This window comes from Nicotiana tabacum, chromosome 12 (assembly GCF_000715075.1).
Source record: "Nicotiana tabacum cultivar K326 chromosome 12, ASM71507v2, whole genome shotgun sequence".
Classification (NCBI taxonomy): domain Eukaryota; kingdom Viridiplantae; phylum Streptophyta; class Magnoliopsida; order Solanales; family Solanaceae; genus Nicotiana; species Nicotiana tabacum.
The window spans coordinates 131,194,011-131,218,717 of record NC_134091.1 but is presented as its reverse complement, the minus strand read 5'-3'; the positions used below and the strand labels follow the sequence as shown (position 1 = coordinate 131,218,717).

Genomic DNA, 24,707 nt, shown 5'->3' with positions numbered 1-24,707 from the left:
TTTCCCCATGAAAAATCCATTTGGTGTATCCTTAAATAAACCCATAAGCAACCAAGTGATCCTCTGCCACATTTCTATAATGCCAATAAAATTTTATGCTTTTTCTCTTTTGTATATTTGTCAGACATTTAGGTTTTCTTTTTGTTTTCCCTTCGAGGCGTTTTGTCCTACGTCATGAATAGGGAAAATAAGGAGGGAAAGCAAAACCGACTTAGTTGCCCTTTTTTTTCAGGAACCGTTGCCAAAGATGCATCTATTGCAGCGGTTTAGGAAACTGTCACGACACATAAATCTACCGCAATGGTTCTTGTCGTAATGCAACGGCTAATTCTATTAACTATCTTAATATGTCCGAGAGGATAATGTGACGGTTGTAACCGTTGCCATAAATATTCTATTGCAACGTTTGCGTAACCGTTGCTATATAACTGCTGCAATAGGTCTATTTTCTAGTTGGTCGACCAACCCACAACCTACAAAGTTAGGTGTCATTAGAAATTTATACATGTTTTGTTTTAAAATTAGTTTGATTTGATTTTTTGTTTTTGAAAACAATGAGTATTAGAATTTTGTTCTAGAAGATTTGGTTTTTAAAAATAAGAAGTTAAATATCTGAAAATATTTTAAAGCATCAATTGTCTGGAAACATACACTTGATAATCAAGAAATTTAAAATTTAAAACTGATTTAAATAAAATAAAAATATGGTTTAAAGAAATAAGTGGTTATTTTGAGATTGAACATGCCTATAAGTAATTCATTTTCGCTTTCCTAGTTTAATCATTTTAAGTTAGTTTTCTAATTATAATTTCAAGGTAGAGGTAAGGTTTGCGTACACACTACTTTCTCCAGACCCTACTCGTGAAATTATATTAGGTTTGTTGTTGTTGTTGTTTCTAATTATAATATAAATTATTGACCAAATAATTATTAATACATTATAATTACGATTAAAAATAGTCTTATACTACATTTAATGCTTGTTTGGTGTTATGTCATACACATAAAAGATTATTAGTTAGAAGTCACATAAGGTTTGGACAATATCACAATCATATAAGATAGGATTTGGCATGTCAATGAAACTTAGCCTTTCATCCTCAGATAAGTTTAAGTTATACGCAATAGGGCAAAGGTCAAAATATATCCTTATACTATACGAAATTGAGCATATTTGCCTTTCATTAATATTTTAGCTCAAATATGCTTTTACCGTCACATAGTTGGTCCATATATGCCCTTAGAGTTACACAGTTGACTCATATATGCCTTTTTCGAAACGAAATTCACCCAAACTAATTAGCTCTTTCGTTAATTGTATTAAAGTGTATTACAAACACTATTTTCTTTTTATTAGTTTTTTTTTTCTTTACCTTTCTATTTTCTTTCTTCTTTTTTCTTTTCTTCTCTTTTTTTTTTCCTTTTTCTTTCTCCCTTGTCCGTTTCCTCCATTACTTATGTCTTCTCCATTTTCGTCACCAATTTCACTTGACAAAACTCATGAATTCCAATTACTAAAAAAATTTTCTCATAAGGTAATCAAGTTTCAATTTCATTGGCCCTCTAAATAAACGAAATTAAATTGTCCAAAAATTATAGTTTAAACTTTAAAATAATAAAAATATCTCAACCTTTAACAATACTCAAAAGATCAAAATATTTAAATTGTTTCCACAAATATAATTTAAGGATTAAAAACTTAGAGTTCAAGTTGTAGTGTTATAAATTTGAGTTGTTAGTCTTTTTTCATCTTTTTTCAGGTGGACATTTTCAATATTTTTTTTATTAACTATGTAAATTAGGGGTGTACATGGAACGGGTTGGTTCGGTTTTTATCAAAACCAAATCAAACCAATTATATCGGTTTGGATTGTTGGATTTTGTTGGATTTTTCGAGTTTTTTATTACATAAATATTATTTCAATCTTACTTTGTTAAATTTTTTATAACTAAATATATGTTCAGTAAAAATTAAAAAATTGACAAACATATGATCTATAGAAATATTATTATGGGAGAATTTTCTTAGTAATTAGAATTCATGAGTTTTGTCAAGTGAAATTGGTGACGAAAATGGAGAGGACATCAGTAATGGAGGAAATCGGATAAGGGAGAAAGAAAAAGGAAAAAAAAAAGAGAGAAGAAAAGAAAAAAGAAGAAAGAAAAGAGAAAGGTAAAAAAAAGTACTAATAAAAAGGAAATAGTGTTTGTAATACACTTTAATACAATTAACGAAAGAGCTAATTAGTTTAGGTGAATTCCGTTTCGAAAAGGGCATATATGGGTCAATTGTGTAACTCTAAAGGCATATATGGACCAATTATGTGACGGTAATGGCATATTTGAGCAAAAGTATTAACGAATGGCAAATGTGCTCAATTTCGTATAGTACAAGGGCATATTTGGACCTTTTCCGTGTGCAATATTAATAGTATAAATATTGTTTACACTTACCGTTCAAATTAATATGTAATAGCATATTAATTATTATTTTATTAGATTATTAGTATTTATCGTTGGAATTACTTATAAATATTTTATCCCATCAATACGAAGAACTTAATTAGTTCCTTAAGATATATAGTGTTTTTGTGTCAATAATGTTTTTGCCTTTGATTCTTTCATTTTAAATTAATCAGAAAAACATATTATGCTATATTAGCGAAACCTTATTGGAAACAAAATTCGTTAGTATTTCAAAAAGAATTTCTCCATAAATATTATTTAGTATATTAGAAAAACTAAATAAATTTCTTATAATATTTCGTAAGGTACACGACTTAAATCAACCACGAAAAAAGACTTTATTTCCTTATGCACATCTTTCTAAGTTATTAAACATTCTTCATGTTGTTACCCTCCTCTTTAATAAACTTAACAGCAAATAAGCAGTTTATTTTTACTTCATTGTCTATATATTCAGTATAAAAGAAGTACATGTACTCATTTTTTTCATATTTTTTTACCCGAATAAATCACACTTACGATGAAAATAATTATTTTTTATTAAAACCTATTCATTTTTTTTTAAGTTACATTTTAAAAGTTTGTCCGTAGCTATGATTTTGATTTTTCCTTTGGCAGGTGAAAGGTCGAGGGTCTAACGAAAATAACTTCCCTACTCCCTTGGGTAGGGGTAAAGTTTGTGTACACACTACTTTTTCAAACCCTACTAGTAAAATTTTATTGGATCGTCGTTATTGCTGTCGTCATCGTCTTTGGCAGGTGGAAGATATTTTCCATTTAAAATCGAGGAGGGGCCAAATATGAAGGGGGGAAAGGAAGGACGAATTTTCGAGCTGTCAATTAAAAGAAAATGACCAATTGATAAGTACCAAACTAAAGCTTCCTTTTTTTGGAGCCCACAACTGTTTTTATTTCTTCAATTTTCTTTATCTGTCAACTCTTCGTTACGAGGAAATTATTATTCCTTCCCATGAAATTGACATTCAGAACATGAAATTCTTGCAAATAATATATTTTAAGTGAGTACTCCCTCCGTTCCAATTTATGTAAATATGTTTGACTGGGCACGGAATTTAAGAAAAAAACAAAGAATTTTGGAATTTGTGGTCCTAAACAAGTCAGAATATTTGTATGACTATAATTCTGTTGAAACTTGTAGTGGTAAACATGCCAGAGTATTTGTATAGTTAGTAAAGCTTCTCGTTAATCGTAGAATTTAAAGTTTAAACTAAATTATTTTTAAATTTATAAATAGGTCATTGTTTTTGGAACATACTAAAAATGAAATAGGTTCATATAAACTGGAGCAGATAGAGTATTTATTTCAAAAAACCAACAATGATTTGCATAATTATTCAAAACATAAGTTATTTTGGGGTTTTTCCTTTTTCTTTTTTGGCAAATGACATGCTCAGCCTATATAAAAATTAAAAATGAAACTCACTCAATAAGAAGACAATGTTAACATATAATTGAGTAAATAAAAATTTATCATCTCTAATAACTTAACCTTATAAATGAAATGACCACAAAATTCAAGAAACTTTCACTATCCGTTGTGTAAACGAAAATAAGTTAAACAATAAAATTATTCAAAGATTGGACAGATTTTAATTATTGTGGCTAATATATGCTTTAATCGCCGACAGTCCCCACCATAATTAATAAAACGTATTAAGGTATCATTGTGCCAAATCTTATAAATTGCTTCAATCATTCCAATTCAAAAAAAAACTAAAGAGATGTTGAAATTAACGTGAGATAAGCTAATCATTCAATTCTTTTACCCTTTATAGAGGCCAAAAGATGGCCTTTTTTTTTTGCAAAAAGGGTAGTGTCCAAAAACCAAGAATAACACATTTATAATTAGACATCAATGATTCAATGGGCAAATTGATGAATTAGAAAATAAAATATCTTCCCAAAAATGATGCATGTCTATGACTTATTGACTAATAATGACTATGATGACATTTGGGAGGGCCTTCTTCCCCCACCCCATCCTCTTTTTAAAAAGGAAAATAATAAAAATTGCCCTTATACTATTTAAAATTGATAAATTTTATTACAATAATAAATTCAGTGCAATCCAATACGTGGGTCTAAAAAATTGATCAATTTTATTCTTAATTAAATAGTATTACCTCATCATTGTGTAATATTCTTTTTTTCACTCTTGACCCTGAATGGAGCTCCAGCTTAAGGGTTTTTTCAAACAAAAGTAGAAGTTAAGGGTTGAAATTACACCCTTTTAATTTACCCATTTTACGTTGAAACTCAGTTAATAACAAGAATAAATACGAGACTACTTGTTAGTGACGGATAGAGTTGAGTAATTCCATATAATATGCAAAGTAAATTTAAATCTTTTCCCTTAAGGGATCATTTGGTTAAGAAGCAAGTTATACTAGAATTATAATATGTGAATTATAATAGGTGAGTTAAATAAAATATGATTAGTTAGTAGATATATATTTTTAAATAGAAATTTGGTTCAATAGATTAAAATGAGATATACAGTATATAATATAAAATATGGGTTCAATTTCACAATAGATAAAGTAGAATAACTATTAGTATTATAAATTTTAATGTTGATTTTCTTAAAAGGACTATGCAAAAAGAGTTATGGAGAAGTATATTTATGTCATTTGATTATTTATTCTGGGATAGCTAATTCTGAGATTATTTACTCACATTGAATGTGGTATAAAAATAATTTCAAAATTTTGATATAATTCATCCTGAAATTGTTTATAACAAAAACTGAAATTCGAACAAACACGAGATTAAATAAAATAATGGAAAAATGACATTGTATAGCTACTGTAAAAATAATAGTCAAAATATATATATATATATATAATTTGTATATTTTTTTTTGTATATATATATATACACATTCTATATCTTATATACAAAAATTATATAAATTTTATAAAAAATTTCGACTACCAAATATAAATAATTTCTTACGCGGGCTAAAAGTAATAATACCCCTTAAATAATCCCACATTCTAACCCGGAATATTTTTCTTTATTTCATGAACCAAACGACCTCTAAATAAATGCTATCACATGATATATAACATGTGATCAGAAGACAAAGTCAAATGTATATAACTGAAGTAAATGCATGTCAAAAACCGCACTGATTCTTCCTTACTTAACTGCAAGATTTTAACAAAACAAATTGGATATTTCCATTGATACAAAGCTCTTTAACTTGTTCTATTGGAGAATCTAAAAACTTTATGTAACAGGGTGTTTTACTGGTATATTCTTAGCTCACCTCTCTTGTCTTTCTCTGCTTCTCTCTCTCTCTTAGCTCATTTTTCACGTTTTGATATTCTTTCTTCTTGTTTTTTCCCCTCTAATAGATATGTATACATGACACTTTTGTGCAATTATTCAGCAGGAAGAAGCATTTTCAAGAAAAAAAATCATCATCCAATTGTTAGAGGTATTCTATATTTTTAACCAGTTCTCAATTTTTGATTTTTTTTTTTAATTTTGGCCCTTGCATGTGTTGTTTTTTATGTGCAGCTATCAGTCTTTTCCTTGTTTTGATATCTTGGGGTTCAGTTTTTGTAAGAGGATTTCCTGCTGGATTGATATGCCTATCACTGCTCCTAGTAGATGCCAAAATTTTCATTTTTTTCCTGGGCTTAAGTAACTGAATTTCAAGAATTCTTCAGGTTTCAATCTTTTCCAACAATCATGGTTTTTTTTTTTTTTTTTTTGGGGGGGGGGGGGGGGGCTTTTAAATCTTATTTTTAAAAACTTGAGCACCTCTGTTTGTTTGAGAAGTTCCAAAAATGAAGTTTGCAAAAAAAAAATTCAGTTTTTGCTGCAAAGCAACTCTGTTTTTTTGAGTGGTTTTTGCGGAAAAAGTTAGGAGTAACTTTATTTGACCATCAAGCTTATGGTGGAGTGTTAAGTACTCCTTCATCCTTGACCAGAGGTTTCGGGTTCGAGTCCTAAGTATGAAATCACCTTTGTTAGGAAGCACTTTATACCCCAATGTGGGACTTCCCGCGCGAATTCGGATTTAGTCGGGCTCCAATATGTGTAGCGGATACCAGGTGGAAAATCAAAAAAAAATGAAAATGTGCAAACTCAATTCTTGAGTTTTTGAAAGATTTGACAAATTGAGTTTGAGAATCTTCGTCCAAAGGTAACTTTTTTTTCAAAAAAAGGTTTAAACAAATCCAACTCCGACCTACTTGGGATTGAGGCATAATAGTTGTTGTTGAAATTCAAACAAACATATTTTGGAAAAACTCAAAACCGAGTTTGCAAAATCACATTATGCTAAAAAAAAACTCAAACAAATGGTCATGTTTCATTCGTTTATGTTCTTATTTGAGTTATGATGTGCTTAGAAATTGATTGGAGTTTGGAGAGGTCGGTTAGCCATTAAATGAAAATATATTGGTTGTTAAAAATGTAGATTCCAAAGGGCTATTTGAATTATTAAGTATCTTGATTCAATGAACACGAAGTATGGAGTTGGTTTTCTTTCCCGTACCGGTGATTTTAGTGTTAATATAGTATCTTTTATTTCCTAGATTGTTGTCACTACCTATTGTATGATTGCTATCTTTCGCTTCGATCTTCTTAATATCTAGTTGTTGTTATCGCTTGTTGCCACTGCTTCTTTTCATCTTTTCTTTAGCCGAGGGTCTAGTGGAAACAACCTCTCTGCCCTCCCAGGGTAGGGGTAAGATTTGCATACACCTTACCCTCCCCATACCCCACTTGTGGGAATACACTGAGTTTTTTGTTGTTGCTATTGTTGGTTTATTCTGGTTAAAGGTCTGTATGCTAGTGTAGTTATATGCTAACATGAAATAAGAGAAAAATTATGTAGTATTAGAATGAAATGGACATGATTAGAGTGAAAAGAATACAATGGATTCATATAGTTGATCCTAAATAATTTGGAATTTAGGCGACAAGTCAAGTATAGCACCCTTCCAACCAACAGATTGAAAGAGTTTTTTGAGTCAGAAAGGAAGCAATTTAGGTAAAGGCCACTGCAACACTCTTGGTAGGGGGTTTCGAGGGAAGGTGTTTACAAATTAGAAGTTTTTTAGATCGAGGCATTAGTTTATTGATTGAAGGAATTAGGTCCTCAATATTGTATAGTTAGGCTTTGTAAAATGTATCTGTCAGTAAGGGCAGTCGGGTGCACTAAGCTCCCGCTATGTCCGGGGTCCGAGTAAGGGCTGGACCACAAGAATCTATTGTACGCCGCCTTACCCTGCATTTATGCAAGAGGCTGTTTCCACGGCTCGAACCCGTGACCTCCTGGTCACATGGAAGCAACTTTACCAGTTACACCAAGGCTCCCCTTCCAAATGTATCTGTCAATGGCCAATGGAATTGCTCTGAATATACCTCTATGGATCTACAGTGTGTTTTAGTTTGAACCATTTATGTGATCCTGTATGCATTTACAACGATTGCTTTCAAGACATGTAACCAATTTAACTAATTGTCAGTTCTTGAGAAGAAATGGAAGTGTTAGAAAATTAGTTCTACTATTTCATTATGTACAGCTCTGAGGACTAACATCAATTTGAAAGCGAGTAACTGGTGCATGTTACATTATTACTCTGTCATCATTCTTTTTATTGTCATGCATAAAAAAAATTGTTACAGTTTGATGGTTGTACATGCAGAAATAAGGCGGTCTTAAGTTGATAATGAATCACATGGAAGACAAGCAATTGAAGTTTAATCAACCTCTTCTCTCAGTTAGACGAATCTCTCCGGCAATGATTTCCCAGAGAGATGAGAAAAAGACAATTGACAATTCTTTTCGTGCTATGACACATCCTCCTCATTTCAAATCAGAACTGAAGTCGGGCCTAGTGGGGAAGCCGGGAACGGTACCTTTCCTCTGGGAAGATAGCCCCGGAAGACCTAAGGATGAGCGCGGACCACAAACTTGTTTCACCGAAAATCCTCCTACTATCCCAAAGCTTCCCCCTGGGTGGAAGTTGAGAGATAACCAGGATTTTGAAAAAGTTCTCGAAAGTACAAAGATTCAAACAGGAAATATTCTAAATGCAAAGCCGAGTTGCGACTATCTGGATGAAAATATAAAGAAGATTGAGAGTTTTGACAGCTCAAAAGAAATGACGGAGGATAAGGAAAATATTGAATCAGAGGATGGTGATGAAACATATTTGGATGCCCGGGATACACTTTCAAGAACTGAATCATCCTTCCTAAATTGTAATGTAAGTGGCTTAAGTGGATATGATGAGCCGAATGCAAAACCATTTAGAACGTCTTTAACGGATCCACGGGCTAAGGATTTGATGATGGGCCGGTTTCTACCAGCAGCTAAGGCCATGGCTTCAGACAAGACTTCGGAGACACCTTACTATGTTCGCAAGAAGCAACCACCTGTTCGGGATCAATCAAGACAGATAAAGACGGTATTAAATGGGGATAGACGGCCTCAATTGCGCTACGGACCTAGTTTTACACTTTATCATTCCCAAGCTCATGATAATGAAGAAGAAGAAAGTGATGATGACTGTTATGATAATGGAAATTTAGCTAATAAAGTTTGTGGACTGTTGCCTCGTTTTTGCTTGAAAAGTTCGTTTAGTCTTCTGAATCCTGTACCTGGAATGAGTGTTAGAACTCGAGTACCCGTGTCTCCTGTCAGTAGAACGCGAACTGCATCCTCGTCTACTGCTTCTTGTAGCGGAACAGAGAATGAGATCAATTCAACTTATGCTAATGATCCTTATGAGAATAAAGCAATCCTTGGAAGTACTACAGAAGCAAATAATCGCGAGGTCGAGTGCTTGGGCTTGCAGAAAAATACCTGCCAAAGTTTTCAAGAATTATTGTTTGATCAGAACAATAGCAGGGAAGTAGATCTGTCAACTCCTGTTGTAGAGAAAACTCTGTACATAGATATTGTGCATAAAATGGAATCTGTAGCTAAGATATCATGTTCTCCGGATAGAAAACCATCTAACTTACAACACGAGGACGTTGAGATACTTGAAAGGATAATAAAACAAAAACCATTTGTAGATTCTTCACTTGATTCGTCCGAGAAGTCCTCATTAAAGTCATATCTTCAAAGGAGAGTTGACTTCAGTCCACCACATTCAGCGGAAAATTTGAGCAATGGAAGGGAGACGAAAGCATTGACAGCTACCGGTCAAGCTCAAGACTGTTGCCAAGAGGCAATGACCTTAACAAAGCCTGAGATTGACGTTAGAGAAAAAAACAGAAAGCCAATTTTAAGAAGAGAAAAGGTGGAAAATTCATGCAAAGTGCACCCGGAGTTTCTTGTTCCACCACCTTTACCAAAATCTCCATCAGATTCATGGCTTTGCCGCACTTTGCCTTCGTTATCCACAAAGAATGCACCTTCACAGTCCTATATCGGGACAGGAATAAATACTAATAACCAGTCTTGTAAGCCACTATCTAGCGATCCCAAGTGGGAAACAATTGTTAAAATGACAAAGAAGCAACAGCACTTGTGAAATTCTGAGGTAAATTCTCTATTTCTTCCAATGTATAAGTTTATGTATTCTTCTCTTCATCTGATATATTATCTAAGTGTGTTCTAAAACAACAACGAACCCAGTGTAATCCCCCAAATAGGGGTCTAGGGAGGGTTGTGTGTACGCAACCTCACCCTTACCTTGTGCAGGTAGAGACGCTGATTATCTAAGCGTGTTCTCTTTTTCTTAATTTCTGTTCTTGGAATTTCACCAATCTATCAGGAACTCAGGGCCTTGATACATATACAAGAAGCTCAGTGGAAGATGTTAACGCATTTCTGTAGTCCTTTGATTGTTTCCCATGCTTTCTTGTGCAAATCAAATAGTACAATGGGGGTGAAGGTGAACAATAATTTATAGTTTGCTCTATAGATTTTACACTTCCTTTCTCAAGTTATAAAGGGCTTGTAACTGCCAACTCATATCCTGTAATTACACGATGGAATAAGAGTTCTGTTGTACAGTACAGGTAATCTTGAGATAGAAGTTCAACTTAATCCCTTGCATGGGTTGAGAGATTTTGTAGAGAAGTCACAACCTATAATTATAGTTTCTTGTTTATGTGATGGAGCGACGAAGAAGTAGTCTACTTCACAATTGCATAATTGAAGGAAATTTCCTGTTTCCGAATGAGAGGTAAATGTATCGGTATTGGACAAAAACCTATCATTTAAGTGGAGGAGTAGATAATCCGACTCATTATCCACTGAGTTTCGAACCGTGTGCCAACTAGCTCTAGATATTTGTTTGCTTTAACCCTGAAGAGCTAGCTTTGTAATCCAGTGATTCTTGAAATGAGATATAAGCAAGTACCATTAGCCTTCGACTCTTATAGTCAGTTAGTTGATAATTTCAGGGGATTTCTTAATGCAAGAAAAAAAGGAAGAGAAAGCATTACCTAGCTTTAGGAACCAAAACACAGGTCAAATCTGCTCTATTGGTTTTGATGTATTTTAGTATTTAAAATGTGTTCCTTTGATATACAAACAAGTAATGCAAAACTTAATAACGCAAAAAAACTGTCAAAAATGTTTGGTTTTGATGTTTTCACATTGTAAAGTGTTAATTTGTCAATTTAATTGTATAAATCCACGTATTACTAATATCCATGCGCCAAATGCTGTGAGAGAGCAACAAAACGACTTCATACCTACGAACTAAATTTCAGAGTATTTGCTCGACATCACTAATACAAGAACAACACAACAACTCTTTCACCAGAATTAAAACTAAACCAAACTTTGCTGTGCTGAAAAGTGAGGTTTCCCAATTGTCTGATTATCAGTTTAAAAGCAATAATTTAATGCGAGATCAGTAAAATAATGTTACGGTATATTGATATGTACATCAGAAATGCCCTATTCTATAGAGAACACCGGTTATTATTTTCACATTGTTGAGACATACTATAAATTCACCTCATCCCAAATTAACTACTCACTGCATTAAAAAAATGATTGATAAAACCAAAAATGAACCATCCTAAGGTTTGATAACACGACCCTTGTATTGCCCTCGACGAATAACAAAGTCATCAGGAGGTTGAAACTCTTCCAACCAAGTCACCTCTGAGAATATCTTCCCATCCACCTCGAGCTCACCTTAACGATGTAAAGCATTTAAAGTAAGATTTGTAATACAGTTGCATGTTCATATTCATAAAAAAGTTGGCACCAGAGTTATTACCTGATAGATCTCCTCGAGGAGACCTTCGGAAATAAGTGCAATGACGTCCATCATCGGAAGAGTAAGGTGGAGAAAGGATATCAAAAATAGCACAAGGGGTTATAGCTTTGAAACAATGAATATTGCCTCCATTCGTTGGATACAGAGTAGTTGTCCCGCATGGAGCAGTCATCTCACAATCTTTAAAAAGCTTAGCTGATCTTGTACCTGAAAACCATTTAAAACAGGTACCGAACATAGTAAATGCCAGCATAACCTAAGATCAAGATTTTGCATGACAATTGACCCCAATCAGTTCCAGAGAAGAAACTCCTTCCAGCCAAATGACATGGCCAGCTCTCTCCGTTAATAAATTATAGTTCCAAGACTCTAGACTTGAGTACTGAGTCTAAAGGAAATTCAACTTGTTCGTTTTTCCTTTCTGTGAGACAGATATTAACAGTCACCATTTGTCCAGGAATTAATATTCCATAAGCAATTTAGTTACATGCAGTGCAACCACACAGTTCACCTTTGTGCAAAACTATTGAGATACAAAATTCTGCAAGATACGCGAAGAGAACCCTTGGCCGTGCTAGTCTACTGAACTTAACTGTGATCATTTGTGCAATGAAATACAAATTCCGCACAGGATGTGAATTAAACCCTCGAATACGACATTTACTATAAAAAGAACCAATAACTCTTATTAAAGAACCATTACTACCCTAGTCTTTTTACAAGGACCTTTTGTTATCGAATTCATGATATAGAGCATCACCGGGCCAAAACGAAACCACCAAAAACAAAATGTTTTTTAAGTATCTTAAACACACTGAAACACAATCTATTGCCAATTGGAGTAGTAAGAAAGAAAGGTCAGTCAAAGAACGCCAAGTCCAAGCGAAATAGAGAAAAGAATGCCTGCCAACTAATCAAATTCCAGAGAATAAATCCAAATGTAACTTCAAATTAACCGAACATCAGAACATCACATAAGACAACTCCACCTTCTGCAATGAAATGATATTTCAAAAAAGAGCATATCATCTCCATCAAGAAAGTCCTAAAAATCTTTCGTGCAAAACATCCACTTCAAATAGCACATACCTTCGGGTAGAACTGAAGGCCCCGGACTATCGATCCAATCATAGGCTTTCACATGTAAGGAACCATATATAAGCTTACTTAAAACGGTCATCCCCGGGTGGTTATGTAGAGGAATGATTGAAGAAGGTGGCATGCAGAATATTCCCATCTGTAAGAACATTCAACAGGCTAGCGGATCTCAATTATGCAGTTTTCATATCTCTCCTTATAGCACAACATCATCAATCTAATGGAATAAATAAAAAAAATCTAAAAGTACGGCAACACTTACAGTGAAGCTCTCACATTCATGTATGTGCAGGTATTTGATTGGCAGGATCGATCGTAGACCCCCATTATGCTCGCGCATGGTACCTTTCCAACTCCTGACAAGTTGTGCCTCCTGCTCAAGACCTACATCAGAAGGCTTGATTTTGTCTGAAACAAAATGAACAGCCGACATACCAATTACATGAGAATTTCAAGAATAGAGCAATATAAATCTGGGGTATCAGGCAAAGGATTCAACAAATATCTGACACTGCACCTCATAGTCTCAACGGATAGTAGTCATACACATGAGAATATAGAAACTAAGGAATTAAGTCTCCAAAAAAATTACTTAAAACTGCGAATTTTGCAATTCTATGCGATATCTGACAAAAGAATGATAATACATTAAAATGCTTCAGGAATGAACAGATTCTTCATGAAACCCGCATCAAACCAAATTGACTTGGCTCAGGTTGCAGATTGGAGGAGGAGGACATTTACTTCCTAAATTTAGCATCCTTACAGAAAAGGAAAAGTTTTATACAGCATCATGGACCTTAATCCCTTCATTTCTTAACACTACTCCCCAATCCCAACTTCCTTATTTTCTCTATATAACTTAACTAATAGATCCAGAAAAACAGCTTTGTTCCTTCAATCACCTTCCAACTAGCATAGCAGCTTCATACGGAGAGCTGAGACCTTTTCATCTCTACCTTCTCAGCACCAATCTAACACCCAACCAACACCATCACAGAAAAGAAAAAAGAGCTCCTATACAACCTCCCAGGAGTTGCATGACATCAATGACAGCTTACAAAATTAGTAACTTCATGATAAATAAGAGATGGAATACATTTATAGACTAATTTAAGTTTTAAAATTGTTACTTTTCCTTCTTTCACACAAAGGAGAAATGAAATAGGGCTACTGGACTTTTTGGTGTCGGCCGCAAGTATTTGGTTCTTCATTTGTGCTTCAGTTGCTAAAAATGTATGTGTTGATTTTTCTATCTCATGTGCGCTATAACATCCATGAGTTCTTTGCAGTAAGAGACTGTTGACATCGAAGAGAGCTTAAAGGGATGTTATCCACCTGACATTGTTGCTAAGCAGGATATCTAATAAACAATCTGATCAATACTTATCCATAAAACAAACTATATGATTCAATTGTAGGAGCTGGACATTCATCTTCGGAAGTTTCTTCAGATTATCCTAATCAACCAGACCCTTCATTGGCCTCATTGTACCAGTGTTAAATGAGTTGGAACAGAGTTTTAAAAACTTGCTAAAACTAGATATCACACACATATCACACTTGGTAAACATGCATGATTCCACATAGGTCTGATCTAATTGTGTATCATTTTAGCCAACTCCATCACTCTGATACAGGAACAGACCAATCCTCTCCAACAACATTTTGGAGTCCCTATGATCATTCGATCATATCATAATGCATCCACCTCATTAAGTTTCCTTAAGAATCTCAGCTCCATTTCCCACCCACCCGACATACCTCATGTAATTTTGGTGAACTAAATTCAATTTCTTTAATAACATTGTCGTACTCGAGTTACTTTTTGCCTTTCTTCCACATTGCACTAACAATAATTAGAAGTCCTCCCTGTACTCACAAATCTTATAATTCCAACCATAGAACTATATGTAGTTTGTTCTCTAACCAACTAAGAGCCCACAAATTGTAAGGTGACTTGGAGATGCACAAGCAATCCATATGAAATCCTACAGCAATCATGTATGCCTATTGTTACCAAAATACTTTCTTGCCTCTTATGAAAGAAAATCTGTTAGAAAATATTTGACAAGCAAGCGTCATACTAGTCATTGTCATTCTGATAGCAACTAGCTAGTAGTTTCTCACATTTTTTTTTTTGATAAGGTAAATTGTATTAATCAAAAGAGAGAGAACTCCCGTGTACACAAAGTATACCAAAGACGTAGAGAATTTACATCAGTAACATGATTATCTACAAAAGACGCCCAATCTTCTATACAAGTAGGGGCTAAGTGAGTGCACCAAAAAGCGATCAAAGATAAAAGACTATTCTTAAGATGTGAAAAAGGAGACTCAATGTCCTCAAAAGCTCTCCTATTTCTCTCCCCCCATACTACCCACATGAGAGCTAACGGAGCGAATTTCCACGCCTTTTGCTTTCTTCTTCTACGAAAACCGCCCCAGCTATATAACATTTCCTTTACAGTGCTTGGCATCACCCATTGGACACCAAAGAGATTCAGGATTGCCCTCCACAAAGCTGAGGACACAGGGCAATGCAACATAAGGTGATCAACTTCTACTCCTGAGCTTTTACACATGTAGCACCAACTAACAAGTGTAATTCCCCTCTTTCGGAGATTTTCAGCAGTCAAGATCACTCCCCTAGTAGTTTCTCACATAAAACCTAAAGGATCCTCAGGCTTTTGTTTCAATGATCTTTAGTATAATCATAGAACATCCTCCTCTCAAGCTCTCAATAGTCCAAATCTCATTGCGGATCCCACATACACACTTCCACATCTCTACATCATAAACCCAAATTTGATTTCTTTTTCTTTTCAAACCTCAATCAGCAACACCCAATTTCTTCTTTAGCTAGTGCTATAAAATCTAGAAACATTGGTGACATTTTCTTGAACAAAAAAGCGATTTGAAGAAAATCTGCAGAGACTTGTAAGCATTTGTAGAAATGCAACCTTATCCCTAAATCTGATGCATAATGAGTTCAGTGGGAGAAATTTTCCACTGTTTTAATTATTTAAACTATCATTCAAAAAGTTTTGCGACCTTAATTTTAGTGTTTAACGAGAGTAACTTGGCTTTATAATTATTTGTAAGCACCTCCATTCTAGAATAACAATAAACTTGGAGAATAAATTTTAAAAGGCCACCAGGGCTTTGGTCTAGTAGTTAGAGCATGGGATGTGTGGATTGGGCGCATTTCATAGGTTCGAACCTTGCCACAAACAAAAGCCTTGTACTTGAGTAAAGAAGGGTAGAGGGGCGACTCAATTATCCACCGAGTTTCAAACCGTGAGCCATTGGAACTCGGGGATTTCTCGAATATGAAAGAAAAAAGAGAGTATAAATTTTAGAAGGACCTGCTCATAGTCATCATATTTCAGTGCCCAAATAGCCCTATGTTTCTTTCTTTTCTCTAAATCATCAACCAGCCCAGTCCACACAAAAATCCTTTAAACTCAATTAATTTCCCATTTTAAGACACAAATCTCCAAAAAGTAGAGCCTCAAAGATGCCCGTGCAAATTCGTATAAGAATCAGAATTTCATTTAATCTCCACAGTTTCCTAATCAAGTCGTAAAAGAATCAGACTTCCATTTAAATCTCCGTGTTTAACTAATCAACAATAAGGAAGTTGGAATGACATTGAAATATCATGCGCTAAACTAAATGCAGACACTTAAGGTATAAAATTGAAAGGCATAATTGACCATGAAATATACGTAGTACGATCACAGAAACTGGAAGAGATTGGGAAAGATTTTGAAGGGGGTGGGAGATTTTTCGTATACTTCTTGTATACGAGGTTTCTCCCCACAACAACAACAACGACCCAGGGGTCTGGGGAGGGTAGTGTGTACGCAAACCTTACCCCTACCCCGAAGGAGTGGAGAGGCTGTTTCTGAAAGACCCTCGGCTCAAGAAGACGGAAAAGACGAGAAGAGAAGGGAAGGGACAATATATTAGTACCATCAAACAGAAGCCAAAGAAATAATAATAGCACCATAAGAACTAGAAAATAGTTAAAATGCAATGACAAAACCAGAAAATAAGCCCCGATGCTATGAACAACGGAAGGATAGTGGTTTCTCCCCACAACTTCAATAAAATTATTCTCATATCCAATAAAAGGGGGTGGGAGAGCAAGAAACTTTTCAAGAGGCAAGGAGCAAACATTATTTTCAACAGACAAGAACCTTCAAGCTCAAACAGTGCTAAAGTGAACATCATACAACTCCTTAGCTCAAAAGGCGCAGAGGCAGTTGGAAAGGCTTTTTAGGAAGAAGGCCCCTCACCCTCCTACGTTGTAAAAGGGAAGTGGAGATCTTAAATATGAAAATGATAATATCAAAGTTATTAGTCTCGGGATAAAGATATTTCCTTCACAATACTATGTGGCGGCAGCAGAGAGCTCGAGCATGAAAAATGTTTTGAATACTCATAGGATTCAACAGGTCATGTTAGTTTGCTTGAAAAGAAAAAAAAGATAGATAAACCCATTATTAATGAAAGAGGGCTAAACATATCATTTGCTCGGCAATGCTGCACTCATCTTCTGTAGGCATAGTACAACTAGCATAATATTTCATTTTCTTTGAATTTGTTCTCCAACAAGTTTTGTTTAGAGGGGACTAGTTTATACAAGCATATTTACACCCTAAGCGCAACAAGACAATAATTTTTTGTCCTTTGCCTGATACTATATTTCCCCATTTGCCCAGGCTGCAGACAGTAGCTAAAACCCCATATTTTCTAATGTATTACTACCAACAAACACCGGATTTATCAATTTGAGGAAGACCGACAGAAAATTAGTGTCCATGCCCAACCTCAAAATGGCATAAGAATAATCATTTACAAATGTTTTCAAAGAGAAACGTGCTACATCTATTTAGTGCAAAAGTAAGAGATTCTACTCAAATATAGAAATGATACATAATTGTACTCCAAATCCTAAACAAAAGATAAGGACCTAAAAAAAAAATTAAAAAAAAGGATCAATTTTTGTACTATTATGCATTCTCCAGATGTCAATGCAATACATTTCGTCGCAAAAAATAAATAAATAAATAAACATTTCCATATCAAAAGTTATACTACAGAACCCCCAAACAACCTTCACCAACATGTAGAAATAAATAGAGTAAACAGAAGAAAACACAAATGAATCAACTAAACCGCGTGGCTGATTGAAATCTATACATGTGGCCAACATTCAAGCAAAATTAAAAAAAGAGACTAAAATTCAGAACACCTGCCTAAGAGAGAACGAACTTTCTCAAGAGCATCTTCTGATATGGGTCCATCAGGAGAAAGTGATGCTATACAGGCATTATAAAGCTTTTGTACAGCTGGCATGTTTATCGAAGTGACCACCTTTACCCTGACCGCCTATGCAACCGAACTTATCTTATAGCTAACAACTTGAAGCTAACCCAAAAAATACTGTCTGAAGGGTCCTCTATTTCTCAGAAGACCCTTCACGCAAACAATCAGGCACAGGCTGGACTTCGAATGCAAACAAAGCCGATGATCATGTATCCACGTGGTGCTTAACAGATCCAGCTATCTATTATCATTGCCACCTACTAAACAGACAACAAAAAGACCGTTAAACTCAGCGCTGCAGAAAACCACAAAAATTTCAACATTGTATTTTGAACTTGAGAAGAAACTAATTAAATACCAAACTAAATTACCAAAAATAGAGCTTGAAGCCCTATTAATAGCAAAATATTTTTGACAAACCCAACATTCCATTTCCAATAAAAAAACAAGTTCATGTAAAGCTGATATTCCATGCTAACTTCACTAGTTAAAAATCCATACTTGTAAATGGATTAAAATTATATAGCCTAACAATGTTAAACTATTTGCAGTATCAATGTAGTTTATATGGTAAGAGGTTACTTACCTTGTTTTTCTAGTTACCAATAATACTTACTATAGACGCTTAGCACTAATTAGCTTTTAAGTAACCTGACTTTTAAAACCGCCAAAAGCCCCAAGGGGCCGTTTGGTTTGTGAGCAGGTCACTCTGATTATAATGTGGGGATTATATAATACGGGGATTAAATTATGATGGGATTATTTAGTAATATACTTTTATTAGCAAATTATCAAACAACTGAAAACTAGAAAAGAATAAAAAGAAATTGAAGTAGCTCTGAAATTGAGTACTATAGGAACTAGGAAGAAATTCCCAAACAGAAGTGATGTGTCAATTGAAGAACTCAATGGAAGAAAAAAAAATACTCATTCAGCAATTAATGAACCGGAAACGAAACGAGGATATTATTATATAGTTGTAAAAAAGAACGAAACACATAAATATAACCTTATCATGTCACCTAAAGGATATTTACAGTTAAGTCTCCATAAAAAGTGGGATTTGTAATCCTGAAAAATAAGACAGATTACCTACTACAACATGTAAAAGTGACCTGAATGACGATGTATATAACTTAAACTCTGCATACAATCAATTACGCCTCATTTTCAGAAGATTGATCTAGGACTGTTTTCACTATAGCCGTCTATTTTACTTATTTACCTTATGCTTTGAAAAAATCTATTTATGCGGAGCTTGTAATAATTATCGCGTGAAGAAAATGAAATTGCAGTAACGATTGTTAGTGGAAACAGGGAATCAAAAGCGGAGAAAATCATACCTTGAAGATGAAATACAGAGAGATCGCGCGGAGGTAAGAGGAGAAAGGGAGAGAGAACGATTGCGTTTTCTCTGAGCCCTTTGAAGGTTTTGGAGATTTGGATTTTGTTGGAGTTATGGGCTATGGCGCTTGCTCTGATTGACCACCTGGAATTATTGCCCTAAATTTTGCTTGTAAGTCACATGAATATCATTTTTGTCTTTTTATTTCTCTTTCTATTTGTTAGTAGTAGTATAATATTATTATCTTGGAAAATTGAATGGATTAGCATTTGCAATTACTATAGAATAGATTGATTTGTGGGTGTATAATAGTGTAAACATCTTTTTTAGGTTAGCAAGAGTTACTGTATTGACTAACTCTCATTAATCTATAATATACTATATTAAAAACACGAACGGTCTTAACAAAATATCGTTCGTTTTTTTTAACCTTTTAAAATAAAGTTCACATCCGATAAAACAATAATTTAATTGTTTTTTCTACTATTTAAGAATAATTATTTAATTAATTTCCTACTATTTAGGGATAGTAATTTAATAATTTTCCTACTATATAAATTTTTGATTTTTCAATTCCAATTCTCACCGGGACAATTCGTTCACTGTCAACTCCATTTACCTTTAGGAGTATTAAATGTCTCATGTTAGGTTTAGGAGATTTTTTTTTGGTTTCCCAAAATTTTAAAACCAAAAGCAAATAAAAATAAGCAATTAATATTATTAGGTTTAGTATTCTTTTACTCCTATCACAATTATCGTAGGATACAAGTCTAATCTTTAATTTTCTAGAATTAATGTTACTTTAGGTTTAGTATTCTTTTACCATAACCGAATAAAATATCACCAATTAATGTTAGTTTAGGATTAGTATTCTTTTATCAAAATTATCTTAGGATTAAAGTTTCTAGAGTATTGAAATCAAAGCTATTTAAAATGAGGATGAAGTGAACACTTTTACAAAAAAAAGTCAATATGCCACATTCTTTACCATAAACTCATGATAGTATGGATATCTATAAAAAAAACTTATTTGTGATTGTCACTTTTAATTTTTATTTACAATATATCATGTATGATTATTAGTCTAAAATTATCTTCAGTTGTAAATTATAATATATGTTTTTCTATTGTGTATTATATAATAATTAATTTTTGCTTAAAGGTAACTATCTGTGATGGTAATCAAGATTCTCTTTTTTCTTTAATCTACTCTCTATGTTCCTCCTCTTTTTCTAATGCATTTTGTATCTGAATGAGCAGTGATGGTATCTTTTTTATTTTGAATAATATTTACTAGATTGTCAGTTATAAAGATACGAATTTGTTATATTTATACTAAAATATTATTTTTTTGGTAGTTCCAACTTTTTCATATTATAGTTTAGATGAACAGTTGCATTCGAGTCACTTTAAAATAGTAATTATGATAATAATTTTGTTGTTCACTCTTATATAAGACGTATTTCAACTGACTTATTTTAGTTTAATGGTATTAGGTCTTATCGTTTAATATTATCATATATTCATTTTATTTTAAATCGATTGTATTTTGTTATGTGTGCGCATATATGTTTGTACAAAGGCTTTTGTAATATGAATTGAGACTTTATGTGTTATTTAAATATACTTTTAATTCAACGATTAACATGCACTACATCTTGGGTTACGTAACAAATAATGCAACGATATAAATTACGATGTGCACTACAACACTTTTACTGTATATAAGGTTATTCTTATTTATAAGTGAAAACAAATATTTTTATGATAATTATGAAGGCTATACACAATTGGTTTATTCTTTTTAATAAAATAAATAAATTTCACATTAAATACCATTACCGTTTAATTATATGTTTAATTTTAAAATTAACTAAAGTCTTAGCTATTGAAGCTTTTCTTATTTGAAATATGTAAAAACTCCTAAAAAAAAATGGTGAGAGGGGAAACCCGTAGCCGTTACAATCTCTGTCATAGCCTCCGCTCTTCGGGTGAGCACTCTGTGGTGAACACTTTGTGCGCACTATGTAAACCTCACATGTGTAATAGTCTGCAAACCACATGGGATGTAAACCGAACTAGGCAAGTCTTATGCGACATGCTCAACCCAAAAGGCATTGAGAGAGAATCAATCCCAGGTTCGTATGGATAAACGCCTTTCAAACCAACTGGACAACTCCGAAGGGTTAAACTCCTAATATTTAATAATTTAAAATCAAATAAGATTTTACATATTTTTTCTTGAGCTTTTATCGAACTTTGCTTTTGTTTTCTTTTCTGCCGTCTCTTTGTCGGTTGTGAAGGTCTACTCCTTTTCATTGTTTTGGTCAAGGTATTTATTTTAGTACTATTACGTATTATTAAAGCCAATCTACAATATAACTTACTTCATTTTAAACATAGTTTGTACAAATCATACAAACAACTAAATTGATAGAATAAAGTGGCGGACCTTTAAATTTTTATTTTAGCCCTCCTTTTAAAAAGAATCTTAGCCTTATTAGATTTTCTAATAAATGTGCAATAGATTATTAAGATTTCATTTAAATATTGTACTCCCGCATATTAATAAATAAATAAAATAATAATATAGAACAAATAATCATGAAATAAACTTTCACAAGAAAGGGTGGCATGGTGATAGAGCTTCATCACAATATCAAAGTGTTACTACTTATTTAATTACAATATTTTTCTTTATTAATCTAGCTAAATATGGTCAATATTTATTATTAAAAACTGCACTTTTTAATATTTATTTTTAAACTTAAATATTTAATAATAATAGTTATGTAAAAAAAATAATAATTTTGCGCGTGTACCCTAAGACTAGTCTTAATATAACCTTATACATATAGTAAATAACATACTCTTTGTAATTCTACGAGTGGACTATGGTGTTTGACGGTGGTGATGATTGTGGTTAAAGATAATGGTCATGCGTCATAGATGGCGGTGACTAGGGGTGGCAGCAACGATAATGGTGAATAGTAGTAAAAATGGATAATGTTGTGGTAAAATATCGCATTTACATAAATTTGTGAATGGATAGCATTTTCAGCCTTCATCATGTAAGGGTAAGGCATGTGTACGCACTATCATTCACATACCCCATACGTGGAAATATACTAGGTATTTGTTGTTGTTATTGTTGTTGTTGGATAGCATCTTCATAAGACTTTGTTATATGTCATAATCATTCAAATATGTTAGAACCCATTAAATGATTTGTGAAAGAATGATATAAATACACTTAACAAATGAGATATGAATAATAAGATTCAAACCTAAAAAATAAACCCATGTAATGGCTAAAATAGGAACAATTAAGATTTAAAGCTTCATTAAATCCAAACATATTAAGCCTTAGCCCACTAAACTAACACGTGATATAATTTAACTCTCAATCCTCGAAAGGTCATTTGTGAAAATGCCCCTAAAAAAAAGTGAATGAACAAATAGCAGAACCATAAGAGCATTCTCGAAAAAAATAGTTAGTTTAGCCACTTTTGGACCGGATGTTAGAGTTTAGCCATCTTTATATATGCACCGGCAAAGTAGCTAGTAGCCCGACTAAGTTAACGTTTTTGCCCCCAACTAAAATACGAAACACAACTCCAGCAATTGATGGTTGAATTCGAAGGTTTGACAAGTGAAACTCAAGTAAACTATATCGGAGTTTACAAATTTATTGAATTTTCAAAACGATTTATGATTTTTAAAATTTTACTGCCACAAACTCCAGGATCGATTCTTGATTTTTGAATCTTTACTGGTACAGAATTCAAGAATGTTTCGTGGTTCTTGAGCCTTTACAAGTTCAGATTCATGAATAATTCATGGGTTTTGAATTTGCATTGTACTTCAATAATTTTGAACATTTACTATCCTTTCATAACCATAGAGTACACAATGGCCAAACCTACCATCTCCGAGTTCCTTTACGGTGTCCTTTTCATTATGTTCCCTTCTCTCGATTCGTGAGATAGGGGTTGAGGCAAATTGGCGCATAATTACCATAATATAGTAAGTAAAAATTTAAGAGTTTTTTTCAATTTTAGTCCACTGAGATAAATTATTTATATTTGATAGTAAAAAAGTGTATACAATTTGTAAATAATATATATTTTATTATTATTATTATTTTGAGAACGATTATTAAGTGTCATTTTTTCAAAATTTAATCAAATCAAACAAGAAGACAATGACGAAATTTGAATTTCAGACCCAAAGGTTTGAAATTTGAATTTTAATCTTTAAAATTCAACTTTAGACCCAAAGGTCTGAAATTTAAATTTGAAAATTTAAAATTCAAATCCAAATCAAAATTATAAAATTACCAATTTCCAAAGATGAGATTTGTGATTTCAATTTCAGTCCATTATTCTAAATTTAATTATGAAATGATAACAATAACAACAATAATAACGACCCAATGAAATTTCACTAGCGAGGTCTAGGGAGAGTAATGTATACAAAGGCCTTATCCCTACCCCGAGGGAGTAGATAGGCTATTTTCCATAGACCCTCGGGTCAAGAAGACAAAAAAATTAGTTATGAAGCGAATCAGCTTTAAACAAAACAACAACAACCCAATAGAATCTCAATAGTGGGGTCTAGGAGGATAGAGTGTACGCAGACCTTACCCCTACTCCGGGGTAGAGAGACTGTTTTCGGGAGACCCTCGGCTCAAAAGACGAGATAATAATATCAGAAAATAACAAAAGAATAAATATCTGACAACAAAAGAAACCAGAAAAATAATAGTCAGCATCGAAAGAGACAACAAATAAGTGGAAGGGTAGTAACCTAATACCATGCAAAACGAGAAAAATAGTGTGCACATAGTTCGCTAGTAGTCCTATACCACCTATCATACAACCCTAGTGCTCGACCTCCAAACCTTCATATCAAGAGCCATGTTCTCGAAAATCTGAAGTCGCGCCATGCCTCGCATGATCACCTCGCCCCAATACTTCTTAGATCGCCATCTACCTCTCTATGTACCTGCCATAGCCAACCGCTCACACCTCCTAACCGGGGCATCTAGGCTTCTCCTCCTCGCGTGCCCGAACCATCTAAGTCTCGCTTATCGCATTTTATCGTCCATGAGTGCAAACGCCCACCCTCTCCCTAATATATTCATTCATAATCTTATCCAGTCTCATGTGCCCGCACATCCACCTCAACATCCTCATTTCGGCTAATTTCATATTTTGGATATGTAC

General features: G+C 33.5%; 2 protein-coding genes across 9 annotated transcripts; one reads left to right on the top strand and one right to left on the bottom strand.

Moving 5' to 3' along the window:
- The first annotated feature begins 5,583 nt into the window (after positions 1–5,583).
- LOC107778479 (uncharacterized) lies at positions 5,584–10,530 on the top strand. 6 transcript variants are annotated; one of them, XM_075227121.1, is made up of 4 exons: positions 5,584–5,741; positions 5,882–5,929; positions 8,154–10,001; positions 10,236–10,530. In XM_075227121.1, exon 3 carries the CDS (start codon positions 8,178–8,180, stop codon positions 9,990–9,992), a length of 1,815 nt encoding a protein of 604 aa, XP_075083222.1. In that variant the 5' UTR covers positions 5,584–5,741; positions 5,882–5,929; positions 8,154–8,177; the 3' UTR covers positions 9,993–10,001; positions 10,236–10,530. The 6 variants fall into 6 exon arrangements, with proteins under 6 accessions (XP_075083222.1, XP_016454228.2, XP_016454229.2 ...); XM_016598742.2 differs by having other exon boundaries at positions 8,154–10,530; XM_016598743.2 differs by having other exon boundaries at positions 5,587–5,741; positions 5,885–5,929; positions 8,154–10,530.
- Positions 10,531–11,294: 764 nt separating this feature from the next.
- On the bottom strand, positions 11,295–19,661 carry LOC107778478 (plant cysteine oxidase 4). Of its 3 annotated transcripts, none has more exons than XM_016598739.2 (6): positions 19,478–19,661; positions 18,065–18,394; positions 13,060–13,205; positions 12,789–12,936; positions 11,700–11,906; positions 11,295–11,614 (listed from the first exon to the last, which is right to left on the bottom strand). In XM_016598739.2, exons 2-6 carry the CDS (start codon positions 18,162–18,164, stop codon positions 11,496–11,498), a joined length of 720 nt encoding a protein of 239 aa, XP_016454225.1. In that variant the 5' UTR covers positions 18,165–18,394; positions 19,478–19,661; the 3' UTR covers positions 11,295–11,495. The 3 variants fall into 3 exon arrangements, with proteins under 3 accessions (XP_016454225.1, XP_016454224.1, XP_016454226.1); XM_016598738.2 differs by having other exon boundaries at positions 18,065–18,391; XM_016598740.2 differs by lacking the exons at positions 18,065–18,394; positions 19,478–19,661 and adding an exon at positions 17,003–18,042.
- Between the last annotated feature and the right edge of the window lie 5,046 nt (positions 19,662–24,707).

Excerpts from the sequence above, each read along its gene's own strand:
- LOC107778479 (XM_075227121.1), top strand. The coding sequence starts at position 8,178 with ATGAATCACATGGAAGACAAGCAATTGAAGTTTAATCAACCTCTTCTC.
- LOC107778478 (XM_016598739.2), bottom strand. The coding sequence starts at position 18,164 with ATGCCAGCTGTACAAAAGCTTTATAATGCCTGTATAGCATCACTTTCT. Across the intron at positions 12,937-13,059 it reads ATGAATGTGAGAGCTTCACT|ATGGGAATATTCTGCATGCC; the intron begins GTAAGTGTTGCC and ends ATGTTCTTACAG. Across the intron at positions 11,907-12,788 it reads GCCTTCAGTTCTACCCGAAG|GTACAAGATCAGCTAAGCTT; the intron begins GTATGTGCTATT and ends AATGGTTTTCAG.